At 39.9% G+C, this 12,718-nt stretch overlaps 1 protein-coding gene across 2 annotated transcripts in view; it reads left to right on the top strand.

Moving 5' to 3' along the window:
- Window positions 1-12,718, top strand: part of appa (amyloid beta (A4) precursor protein a) — a 61,226-nt gene that overhangs the window by 32,229 nt on the left and 16,279 nt on the right. For both annotated transcript variants that reach the window (XM_061985051.1, XM_061985050.1), the window contains exons 2-5: window positions 5,958-6,125; window positions 7,925-8,054; window positions 9,817-9,929; window positions 10,018-10,208. In XM_061985051.1, coding sequence (XP_061841035.1) covers window positions 5,958-6,125; window positions 7,925-8,054; window positions 9,817-9,929; window positions 10,018-10,208 — 602 coding nt within the window. The remainder of the gene's footprint in view (window positions 1-5,957; window positions 6,126-7,924; window positions 8,055-9,816; window positions 9,930-10,017; window positions 10,209-12,718) is intronic.

Below are 12,718 nucleotides of genomic sequence, written 5' to 3'. Positions count from 1 at the left end.
CGTATATCAACATGGACGGAGCTGCGTGAAAAAAGCCACCTGGCCTCTTCGCGTAAACTTACCTTAACCACTCGCTCATCTTTTCTTCATCCATCCCTTCGAGTTAGCTTTTATGATAACGCCGGCTGGAAAGGTCTCTTTTGGCAAGGTCTTCCTTTTGAATATCACCATGGGTGGAAGTTTCTGGCCATTAGCATGGCAAGCTAGAACCACAGTGAAGGATGACTTCTCATTCCCTGTGGTGCGAATATTCACCGTACGTGCTCCCGTTGTATCCACAGTGCGGTTCACAGGAATATCAAAAGTCAGTGGAACCTCGTCCATGTTGATAATGTTCTCTGGCCGGATCTTTTTTTCAGCTATCTTGTTTTTACAATATGCACGGAAAGTAGCCAGCTTTTCTTGAAAGTCTTTAGGCAGTTGCTGTGAAATAGTAATCCGTGTGCGGATGGAGAGATTGCGTCTTTTCATGAACCGGATCCCTGTCGCTTAGTAGGAGCCATTTTGTGGTCTTTACAGATGTAAACACACAAAGGAAATGAAACGTACGGTAATATCCGCGCGCTTCTTCTTCTTCTACGCGGGCGGGTGGTTGCTTACAGTAGAAGAAGAAGCGCTTCCTGTTCTATGGGGGCGGGTGCTTACCTTGGCGGTTGCTTGCGTAGAAGAAGAAGCACTTCCTCTTCTACGGGGAAAAAAGATGGCGGCTGTTTACCGTAGTTACGAGACCGAAACTTTATGAAAATGAATCTTAATATTAATCCATATATAAAGCGCACCGGGTTATAAGGCGCACTGTCAGCTTTTGAGAAAATTTGTGGTTTTTAGGTGCGCCTTATAGTGCGGAAAATACGGTAATTCTAAAGTCCCATTTGGTCCAGTAGCTGCATCTTGCATTTTCCTTTTAACAACTCCTCCGGAAATGGAATATAGCTGTTCTACATATATCCTAATTGCACATTTTTTTGGTTTTCTCGTCAACTGCTACACTACTTCACATTTTTGGCTCTCATTGATGTTTTCCATCAGCTAATTTAGCAATAGATTTTAGTAAGTGCTACTGTGCCATCATGTATAATTTTTGCTGAAGAAGTTGCACGCCTTGCAGCTACGTGACTGGAGTTTTTGCTGACTTAAACGGAACTACCTTCTCGGGGTCAAGCTCATATAACATCAGTCCCAGTTCCCCTGGCTTATTCTTTGCGGATGTGGTGATATCTATCATGCCAGATTGAGACTAAAGGGAGATATTTCTCTCGAATGGGCTGCTGTCCTAATCCTTTGTGCCCAGATTACCACTCCCTCCCCCTCCTTCCCACATGATGGCAGGATGGGGGCTGAAATGGGATGTAAAGTCGTAGAACAACACATCCTTTTAATGATATACATTTGCCTGTCTATTAGTAATGTGCTTTGCAGTTTGCAGGCATTTTTAGTTTTTCATTTTAATTTCTTTCTCTGAGTACTTTTTATCTGATTTGAATTTCATCTGCAAACTGTGCATAACATCCCATGTCACTGGGATTTAGAGCATGTACATTATTGCATTGATTAAGGGGAACTGTACTTTTTTGGAATTTTTTTCTATCATTTACAATCCTTTTTTGAGACAAGCACACATAATTTTCTTTTTTTATGCATTCTAATTAGTAAATAAATGCTAGGAAAAGTCAGCTAACAATTGAGCTCACAGGATTCGTTCTATTCCGCCTATTTTATATACACACTGTAAGTATATATGTAATGTAGTAACAGGCACAATCATAACAACATGTAATATTTACATATTTTGGTCATTTTTAGCATACGGCTGCAGACTCATTTTAAAGACTCATCAGGTTTGTTTTCCCTTCAACAAAAACAACTACTGCCAATTATGGCAGACTTCAGGAGAGCCAACGACGACTATCATGGGACAAATGATGATCCAGAACCTTATATTTTTAAACCTGAATATAGGGAGAATGTGCTACAAGTTTTAGACGCTGTGTGCTAAACAGATCCAGCAAGTAGCAGTATTGCTAAGTGCTAAACAAGAAATACAAACTATGAACATAATAAAACAACCACTTACTGTAAAATGTCTGCTCTCACTGGAATGCCGACTGATGGTATGTGTACATCTTCCCGTTTGGATGAAGAATTAATCAAAATCCTCATACAGGTAAAAAAAAAAAAAAAAAAAAGGGGGGGGGGGGCGGGGGGTTCGAAAAAACGGCCAACAAGCGTCATTTTATGTCTTTCTTGGGTATAAATTGAATGTCAGAGTTGACCAACATCTCGGTTTATGGCGACAACCTTCTACTATCCCGTTGAAAGCCATGATTTATAATCTAGAATTAACTTTTACTGAGGTGATGCAGCAGCACACCCGCTCAGTATGTCAATAGCTGCTACATAAGATAGTTAGTTCTCTGTGATCACGGCGCCACTAAAAGTAGTTCCTCGGCGTTAGCACTTATAATAATAATAATAATAATAATATTGCTGATACTTGGTAAATATTCAGGTCACAAGATGTATATAGAGTTGGCGGTTTTTGGATGTTATTTTAGAGCACTTTACAGAGTACTCCCATTAGCGACATTGTTTGCCACCTTGTACTTGCCATATATTACAAACTCGAATGTATTAAAAAGAAAGACAAATGTGTTCTTGTCTTACATAGGGATTGTTAATGATTAAAAAAATAAATAAATAAATGTGCAGTTCCCCTTTAATGCACGCAAGCTTATAAATCAGGGGTGTCCTGATTCGATATAGATATTGGAAATCAGTCCGATATCATCAAAACAAGTATCGGATTTGCATCTAAAATCTGTCATATAAACCCTCCAATACAAGTAGCCTTGCATCATGTTTGTTTGTGCAAAGCTGGATGTCCTCCAATAAGCACACATGGTTGGTCTTGTTAAGTCCTTTTCAAAAGGTAAACATGGTAGGTAATAGGCAAATAGGAGCAAGCAGCTACACAACAGCTTAGCACAAAATGTAGACATACAGTATGTAATAGGTGTCCTTAATTGAACAATTTAATATGACTTTTGACAATATAAAAAGGTAACAAATAATTATAGTTGCATATTACTTACAGATACAAAGTCTCAAAGGCCGGTATTAGAAATTATCAGTAACAAACATGTCCGCATCATTCAACTTACTTCGTCATTAGTTTAACTTAACGACACTCTACTTCAACTAAAAGATGAATCAAGTCCAGACTGTTAATGATAAATAGTTTAGTGTTTTCATACAACCGTTGAGCTCTGTTTGATCAATTTCACTTGATCAAGTCTTTTCTAACATTCCACACTACAAAATAATCCCAGGCTGTATGATTCGTGCTGATTTCATTTTGCGTTAATACCGGCCAATACCGAAGGCTCCGATATCTGCATTGTATCACAAGTGAAATTTTTGTATTGGGACGGGATACTTCTATTTAAAAGTAGTAGTATGGACAATTATTTAAATGGACAAAAGACATTCACTTTCTGTAAAGACTTTGAATTCAAATTTTCTTGAATCTCCTATTTTCCATCATGCGTAGCTTTCTGGTCAAATTCATGGATAGTCTCCAAACATCTCCTGGTTTCCATCATCACGCTCATTGTACTTTCTCCTCCCACTACTGTCTCGGGGTCTTTGTCCTCGGACTCTGATTTATAGGCTTGATTTCCAAGTGAAAGCGTTGCATCGCCATTTTCCCTCACAAAAAAAGCAGAATAGAAGTTACAGCAGTTGAACAGCAGGAGGGAAAATATTGGTGATTGGTGCTATTATTTGATATGATCAGTAAACAGTTGGCCAAGTACTTGCACCACAAAGCAGAGAGGAAATTATTAAATCACCCGGGAGACCTGAATCAGAGCGTTTAAGGTCACAATAAAAACTGGGCATCCAGAAATAGTTGATTAAAAGGTGGATCACACGCAGATGACTTTATAAAGGTTACTTGAAAACGTTCAGCTTCATTTGCTGCTTATATGGGTCTGATCTTTCACGCTTCTCACTTCCAGTCGGCAGCACGGGAGTCAAACTGCAGATCCTTAAATAAAAGGGAACTGCACTTTTTGGGGAATTTTGCCTATCGTTCACAATCAATATGAAAGACATGACATGAAAATAGATATATTTTTTAATGAATTCTAAATATTAAATAAATGCGATAAAAAGTCTGCTTAGAATGGAGCCTATTGGAGCACATTCATAATATTTAATATTTTGATCATTTAAAGCTATGCAGGGCATTGATTTCAAAAGCGCATCACTAATTATTACTCACTGCAGACTTTATGAGAGCCAACAAACATAATAAAACGGTCACTTACAGTGCATTGCCTGCTGTCAATAGGATGCCGACTGCTTGGATGTTCATATATTTCCATTTAGATAAAGAATGACTCATAATCCTCACGAAGAAAAGGGGCGTCGACTCAAGCGTCTTTTTCGTGTCGTTCTCGCCATTTCCGGTTCTTAATCGGCTGTCAAAGTGTACCAACTTGTTGGAATACATTCTCAGCCTTCTTCTATCCAGGTGGGAGTCATGATTTATGATTCAGAATAAAACTTCCAGGGAGCAAAGAACCGAGGAAACACCTCACCAGTCGAACATGTCGAGATTGTACACAAGCTTCTGATCACGGCGCCGCTATAAATAGTTTGTCTGCGTTCGCGCTTATAATAGTATCACTAATACTTAGTACATTTTCAAATAACGAAATGTAAATGGAGTAGTGTTGGCGCTTTTCGAATGGTTATTTATTGGATTTTATGGGCAAAATAAAGGAGCTTCCATTGTCTCCGCTGTATGCAGACTTTTATTTGCGTTTATTTAAAAAGATAAATCCATCTGTGATGTCTTTCATAATGATTGTGAACGATAGGCTAAATTCTCCCCCAAAAAGTGCAGTCCCCTTTAAGTAACATGTTGTAGTGAAAATGGCTCAGTGACTTGACAGTGCTGTTAAGTTGCCATGAGGTGCTGCTGAGGCGGAAAAAGGACAGGTGGTGATTTGACGCCCTTTGTCTGTGATGGATTAACTAGCTGCTGTGGTACGAAGGGCGCATTTCGTTCTTAGAACTGGAAGATGTTCCAGGCAGCCATTGTGAAATAATTTTATAGTTGCATCCTTTTATTATTTAATGAGTTCCACACTTATTTATGTCAGCCGTCCTTCCATTTGGAAGAGGTTTTCATACCTATGGCTGCTAATAGTGAATCTGTCTGCAGGGGGGGGAAAGGGAGGCTATATCCGTTTCATAAAGCAGCATTTGTTTGCCTGCCAGGGACTTCAAAACCATTAACAAGATTAGGGAGAGCACAATAGCACTGGTGCCTCTCCTCCCTCCCTCTGTCCTCCACCCCTCTATATTCCCTCTGATTTTGTTCACGCTCATTTGGCTGTACAATGCTGACAGTGTTTGTCTGCAGTTCCTCTCTGGAGGGAACTACAGCACTAAATGCACACACAAGCTCAAATAATGAAGCAAATGATTACATTCAGGCATCCCCATGCTCCGGGTCACGCATACATCATTCTTACCTCTAACTAACCCGCCGACTGACTGCGGTGGTCTGTGTGGTGAGCGAATCGAGAGCACGGGCCTTGAAATGACTCAACTGAGAGGTTGTATAAATAACATGATGTTGCGGAAGGGCACAGAGGGTGCAGGATTGCCATTGATGTCACTGCTTGAGGCTCCCCAGCGATTTAGTGAGCTGGCAATCTACAATTTGAGTTTTGTATGACTGATTCACTCCTGTGCATTGATATCCTGTGCATTGAGGATGTTATATTGCAATAAATATGAGCAACCTCACATAAATTAGAGTAATAATTTTCTCCCTTTTGAGTCTCACCTCAACACTCCCCTCAACTCAAGTTTGAATTGCATCTGCTCTAAGAGTTGAGCTACTCCTTAAACGTTTTCATCTGTATCGCCTCGCTCTATAGGTGCCCACGGACGGTTCAACAGGCCCGCTGGCTGAGCCCCAGGTGGCCATGTTCTGCGGAAAACTCAACATGCACGTCAGTGTACAGAGTGGCAAGTGGGAACCAGACCCCTCCGGTACCAAGAGCTGTGTCGGCACCAAGGAGGGCATCCTGCAGTACTGCCAGGAGGTAATAGGCTGTTTTCTTTTTGTGTGTAGAATCTCTGAGGAGCATAAAAAAAAATCACAATATCGAGAAGCGAGAAAAAAACAATTTCCTCCCACTGTATTTTCAGTATCTCCGCCTCTGATGTATTGAATTCTAGTTCTGTATTTATCCAATTCCTATTTGTTTTAACTTATTTTAGTCTACATAATTCATCCACATAATATATTATGCTTTCCACTGATTTCATCAACACTTATTGGGTCAACAGTTAGTGAAATTATATCATTTTGTATTAATATTTACAGATCAAATCACTGGCATCATAAATATTACAGGCAGATTCCATAGTTTGAATGAAACCAAAACATGACTGGGAAGCTCTGTGCTGATGACAAAAGGTAACAGGTTACTGTTGGCCATACCATACAACAAGAGCAGCACAAATATGACAGCATAACTAGCAGACCTACTCACCTTCCTATGTCACTGTCACATTCAGTCATGCCTAAGTGCCTTCACTGACCTCCAAAATGTAGAAAAATGAATACCTGTTACTGCTAACACAACCCAGTCTATCACAATACATTTTTATTTGTTTTATTTGAAATTACTAAATGTACAAGCCACACATTTGTTTAACGTTTGTTGCGTTTATGAGCAGTTGAATAAAAATTCTAGGAGTGCACAATAATTATTGGATGGATAACTATAAGGCAATTATTAGGAATTATGACGTCATACTGATGAATCCAATAACTCAGATAAAAACGCTCAAAATTATGTGGCAAGATGACCAGTACTTGGCTGTAGGCGGGTTAGGTTGAACAAATCAAGCCCTCCTTTTCTCCTGCCTGTTGTAATGTTCCCTTGAGCTCATTGTAAACAAACATGGTGTCCACCGTGTGGGACGTCTTCACTTTTTCAGAGGAGGATTTGCCATGCTATTTGCACCAAATTTTCTGCAAACAACAACCAAACGTTAAGTTTTAACACATCAAACCTTGTCAGCCACCTGAAAGGCCAGCATTGCTAATACGGCGTTATGAAAGCCTACAAAGACGCCTGCGCTGCTAAAGAAGCTGTCCGAAGCAAGCCACAAATTAAGGTGTGCACAAAATATAGTTAAATCTCAATTTGAAAAATAGTTCCTATATTGATATCAGTCTTGAGAAACAGGCTTAAAAGATGCATCGTGCATCCCTAAAAATTATATATCAAGTCATACAACTTTGAATTAGTTCTAACAAGGAGGCTCAGTAGCTTTGTTTTATTGTAAATGTATCGAATATTTGGTTCATAATCAAGTATTTTTTACATTTTGTTTGAGGAAAAAAAGGAATAACCCTCTGAGGGCAGCCGTAACTGTGATATAGCCCACGGTAAAAATGAATTTGACACCTATGGTGCTTACACCCACTCACTTCTATCAACACGCTCTCGATTCGAATTAGGCAACAAGAACCAAACCAAATATTTAATAGCAGAACAAGGAACCGTTCTGATTAAACTACAGGGATGGCTATGGCGTTAAAGCCAACCACAAAAACACTTTTTTTCTTCCATAAAAATTAGGCCGCCTTGAGCAATACCGTGAACTGTCATGTCGAGATAACAATGACTAACAATGCTCATATGGTGAGAAACACGTGAGAAATCTCTCAAGCAGGCGCTAACAGATTGTCACACTCCAAAAGTAGCACAGTTAGGAGTCCTAAGATGAGCTTTCCTCTCTAGAGTAGGTCAGGAAGGGAGGCCGTAGGTCAACAGCCTGATAACTTGTGTCTGAAATAGAAGCTAAGGCGAATTCCTTATGCATGCAGGTGTATCCAGAGCTCCAGATTACTAATGTGGTGGAAGCCAACCAGCCTGTCAGCATCCAGAACTGGTGCAAGAAGGGTCGCAAGCAGTGTCGCAGTCATATGCACATTGTAGTGCCCTACCGCTGCTTGGGTGAGTCCAAGTACTTTTTTCCAATTTACTAGGGATGGGTACCTTTCGCATTTGAACTGATAGGGTACCAATTTTCTTTACTTTTTTGTGTGTTCATGTTGTATTAAAGGGCAGTACGGTGGATGAGGGGTTAGTGCATCTGCCTCACAATGCGAAGGTCCTGAGTAGTCTTGGGTTCAATCCCGGGCTCGGGATCTTTCTGTGTGGAGTTTGCATGTTCTCCCCGTGACTGCATGGGTTCCCTCCGGGTACTCCGGCTTCCTCCCACCTCCAAAGACATGCATCTGAGGATAGGTTAATTGGCAACACTAAATTGGCCCTAGTGTGTGAATGTGAGTGTGAATGTTGTCTTGTCTATCTGTGTTGGCCCTGCGATGAGGTGGCGACTTGTCCAGGGTGTACCCCGCCTTCCGCCCGATTGTAGCTGAGATAGGCTCCAGCGCCCCCCGCGACCCCAAAGGGAATAAGCGGTAGAAAATGGATGGATGGATGTTGTATTAAATGCTAATATGTCAAATAATAAAATCTATTTTTTATCAATTTAACATTTACCTTTGAGCTGATAATTGTGTTTTCCTGTTGTTAAATCGAGTTTTCCTACACTTCCGATTCCGAATGTCATTTGCAAGTATGCATTTATTTCAATTTGTCCTAAGCGTGTTGCCGTAGTCAGGTGTAGTCTTTGCCATTCAGTTGATTGTGCCAGCCTTTTCTTTTGTTTAGGCTTACAAAGTGTATGTACTATAAGTGTTGTACATATTACATACCACCTGGTTGATCAGACCTGGGCAAATTACGTTAAGATTTTCAGTCCGGCCTGCCGGACGTTTCCAAATATTTCCAAATATTTTTAGTATGTATGTACATATATATAAATATATGAAAAACACATGCACACCAGCCGTTAGACACATTTTTTTCCTCAATGTGGCCCCTGAGTGAAAGTAATTGCCCAAGCCTGTGGTTTGCAATGTAAACGTGCTAATGCTAGTAAGTAGCATCTAAGTTAGAATCAAGCTAGCACTTTTTTGAAAGCGTAACCTTAGTTTTGAATGCTTTCTATCGGGCGTGCTTGTTTTATTGGCATTACCTAGAGGCAGTCTGCTACGAATACGCCTGTTTACCCGCCAAGTGTTGAAGCCAGTGTTGGCATGGATAATAGCAACATTACCTACAGGCAGTCTGCTACAAATACGCCTGTTTACTCGTCAAGTGCTGAAGCCAGTCAATCAATCAATCAAACTTTATTTATAAATCACTTTTCATACATTAAAAACAATGCCCGATGACCCACATCTCTCATCATCAATCACATACACGCACACACACACACACAAACATACCATTTAATGCATGCCTGATTACAGAGGAGACAGGTGAAGAAACACAATCACGGTATGTTGTCATGTGCAACAAATGTATTGAAATATGGTACCTTTTGGATTTTTTTGTACCGACGGAATTTTGGTCAGTATTTGTAAATGTATTGAATTTGGTACCCATCACTACTTCTTAGTAGATTTTGCAGACGTCTGCAAAGACAATTTGGCTTTTAATGCACCCACGAGGCAGGATTTTGTTTTTAAGTTGAACATCCATCCATCCATTTTCTACCGCTTGTCCCTTTTGGGGTCGAGGGGGGTGCTGGAGCCTATCTCCTTTAAGATGAACATATTTCACACAAAAAAGCGCCATGAAACCAAATTGAACCAGACTTGTGTATGAAATATGGATAAATAGGAATTTAATATCTGTGCTGCAGTGGGAGAATTTGTGAGCGACGCCTTGCTGGTTCCTGACAAGTGCAAGTTCTTACATCAGGAGCGCATGGACCAGTGTGAGACCCATCTGCACTGGCATACTGTGGCCAAGGAAGTGAGTACACAAACACACACGCACGTTAATGGGACTGAAATGGATAGAAGAACTAGCCCCTCTTTCTAATTGCGAAAATGTTCTACAGTCCTGCACAGACCGCTCCATGAATCTCCATGACTACGGAATGCTTCTGCCATGCCGTATTGATCGTTTCCGAGGGGTCGAGTTTGTCTGCTGCCCAACGGAGGCTGAGCACGATACTAACAGCGCCGAGCAGGATGGTGACGATTCTGATGTTTGGTGGGGTGGAGCGGAGACTGACTACTCTGACAATAGGTACGTGATGGTTGAATGAGATTAACGGCATATTAAGATTCCCTCTGAAATTGCGAGAACTCTTTTCACTAAGCTGTTATGCCAATAAAATAAATGAATCAAGCTCTTTAATGCTATTAATAATCCATCCATCCATCCATTTTTTACCGCTTATTCCCTTTGGGGTCGCGGGGGGCGCTGGAGCCTATCTCAGCTACAATCGGGCAGAAGGCGGGGTACACCCTGGACAAGTCGCCACCTCATCGCAGGGCCAACACAGAGAGACAGACAACATTCACACTCACATTCACACACTAGGGCCAATTTAGTGTTGCCAATCAACCTATCCCCAGGTGCATGTCTTTGGAGGTGGGAGGAAGCCGGAGTACCCGGAGGGAACCCACGCAGTCACGGGGAGAACATGCTAACTCCACACAGAAAGATCCTGAGCCCGGGATTGAACCCAAGACTACTCAGGACTTTCGTATTGTGAGGCAGATACACTAACCCCTCTTCCACCGTGTTGACATTTGTAATTGTGTTTTACGCTTAGGTGCTATGATCTTCTTAGGCACACAATTGTCGTACTGCTTTTCTTTACATTGTGTTCCTTTTTAAATACAAATCAGTACTGTTAAGGCTTTGTGTTATGACTGATAATAGCCCACATGTGAATGATCTTCACCTTTTTTTATTAAAATTTTGAATCTGTTGCAAAATGGCAATGCAATGCATCAATTACACACCCACACAGACATTAGGCACCACGGCGCCGATACCATAAAGTTGGATTAACATTAAAGTTGGATTACCTCAATAATGTTTATTGTTTATTGTATCTATACGGTGATTTCTGATGTACATTGAAATTTAATTATAGGACATTGTATATAAATGTTATTTGCTACTGTAGCTCTTCGCACTGATTTACTTTTTTATGATCTTTTGTTGTCTAATCATTTTATTGCTTTTAGGTTAACCATTTTTAAGGTTGACCAATTTTAACATCAGTCCAGGGACAACTGATGTAAATTAACCTTAAAGCTAATTCTGGTATGTTAGCAGTAATATCTATTAATGTACACTGTACCTGTCAAATAAACGAACAAATAGTATGCCGAATAAATAATCACTAAGCTCGACAAAAAAACTAAGGCCGTATGATTTCCGCGTTTACGCAATAAAACAGAACCCGCTGTTAAACACAGACTATTAGGGAAATTGACATAAATGTGACTGAAATGTTGTTATTGTGAGAAGGAACATTTGTTTGGGAAAATAGTGTCCAGTAGCGCTCATTCATCCCCGACACACTCACGCTTGTCCTGCCCGAAACACTTGAAACAGGTACTAAACTACGAAGCTAAAGCTAGCAAAAACAATCCATACACCCACACACCACATCTGCTTGTGTTGTTGTGAACGACATCATAGATTTAAGATCATTGTGCAAACAGAACAGCGGTCACATCTTGCGAGGCGCTCTCAATTTTACTTCTTTAGCCTAAAGTGAGTCGCCTCTTTATTCTTTAAGCTGAGAATAACACCACAGCACACTTCCCCCCATCACAATAATAGTGCCGTGCGCCACATTTGGTCTGCTGTCAAAATAACAAACAAAATAACACAATAGCAAGCATAATGTACTTAAAGCACTTATTGATGCATTTACAAAATTATTATACTTTTATCCTAAAATACTGGTCAAAATTGTCCAAAGATGTATTGCACCAAACACTGTATGGATTTCTGCTTTTAATTAACAAACATTTTATTGAATTGTATTTGACACAAAAAACACACTCTATGGTGGTAAAAGGTAAACGAAAATTTTAAAAAATTAAAACGCAAAAAAATACATAGATTTTTATATTGCTATTGTTATTTTAATGTATTGTTATTGCTGTTATTATTAGTATTTAACTTGTGGTTTATTTGTTATTAAATTATATCCGGGATCTTTTAAAACTATATTTAAAGTTGAAATTTCGGTGGTACAATAAATACTCGCGTTTTCAAAATAATAATAATCGTGTAATTAATCATGATACCAATCAATATAATCGTGATCATTATTTTTGCCATCATTATCCAGCCCTACTGTGTATTAGACCAACAACAGAGGATACATGTGCATGTACGAGCCAGTCTGCTCCACAACAAGAGGATGGCAAAAAAGGAGCAGTTTACTGACTACGGCGTTGGACTACAATGGCGGACCCGCAAAGCATTTTGAGTAAATTTGTACCATGTATGGATAATCCGGTGACATAATCAGTTCGAGAAATGTCACAGAATTTGCAAATAGCAAACGACTTGTTTGGCAATTATTTATAAATATCTCTGCAATGCCTCCATGGTTTGATTTCACATTTTCTGGTTTTATGCTGATCCTAAACACAACAGCAGGTACCAATAAGTAAGAAAAGCTGGTTTTGTATAATAAGGTCCCTTTAAACTGAATGAAAAAGCAGCCACTGAATTTTATTCTTCATAATCCAATTATTTGACCAAACGTTGAGATAATCGAT

This window comes from Nerophis lumbriciformis, linkage group LG23 (assembly GCF_033978685.3).
Source record: "Nerophis lumbriciformis linkage group LG23, RoL_Nlum_v2.1, whole genome shotgun sequence".
In the NCBI taxonomy this organism is placed as follows: Eukaryota; Metazoa; Chordata; class Actinopteri; order Syngnathiformes; family Syngnathidae; genus Nerophis; species Nerophis lumbriciformis.
This window is presented reverse-complemented; position numbering and strand designations above follow the sequence as displayed.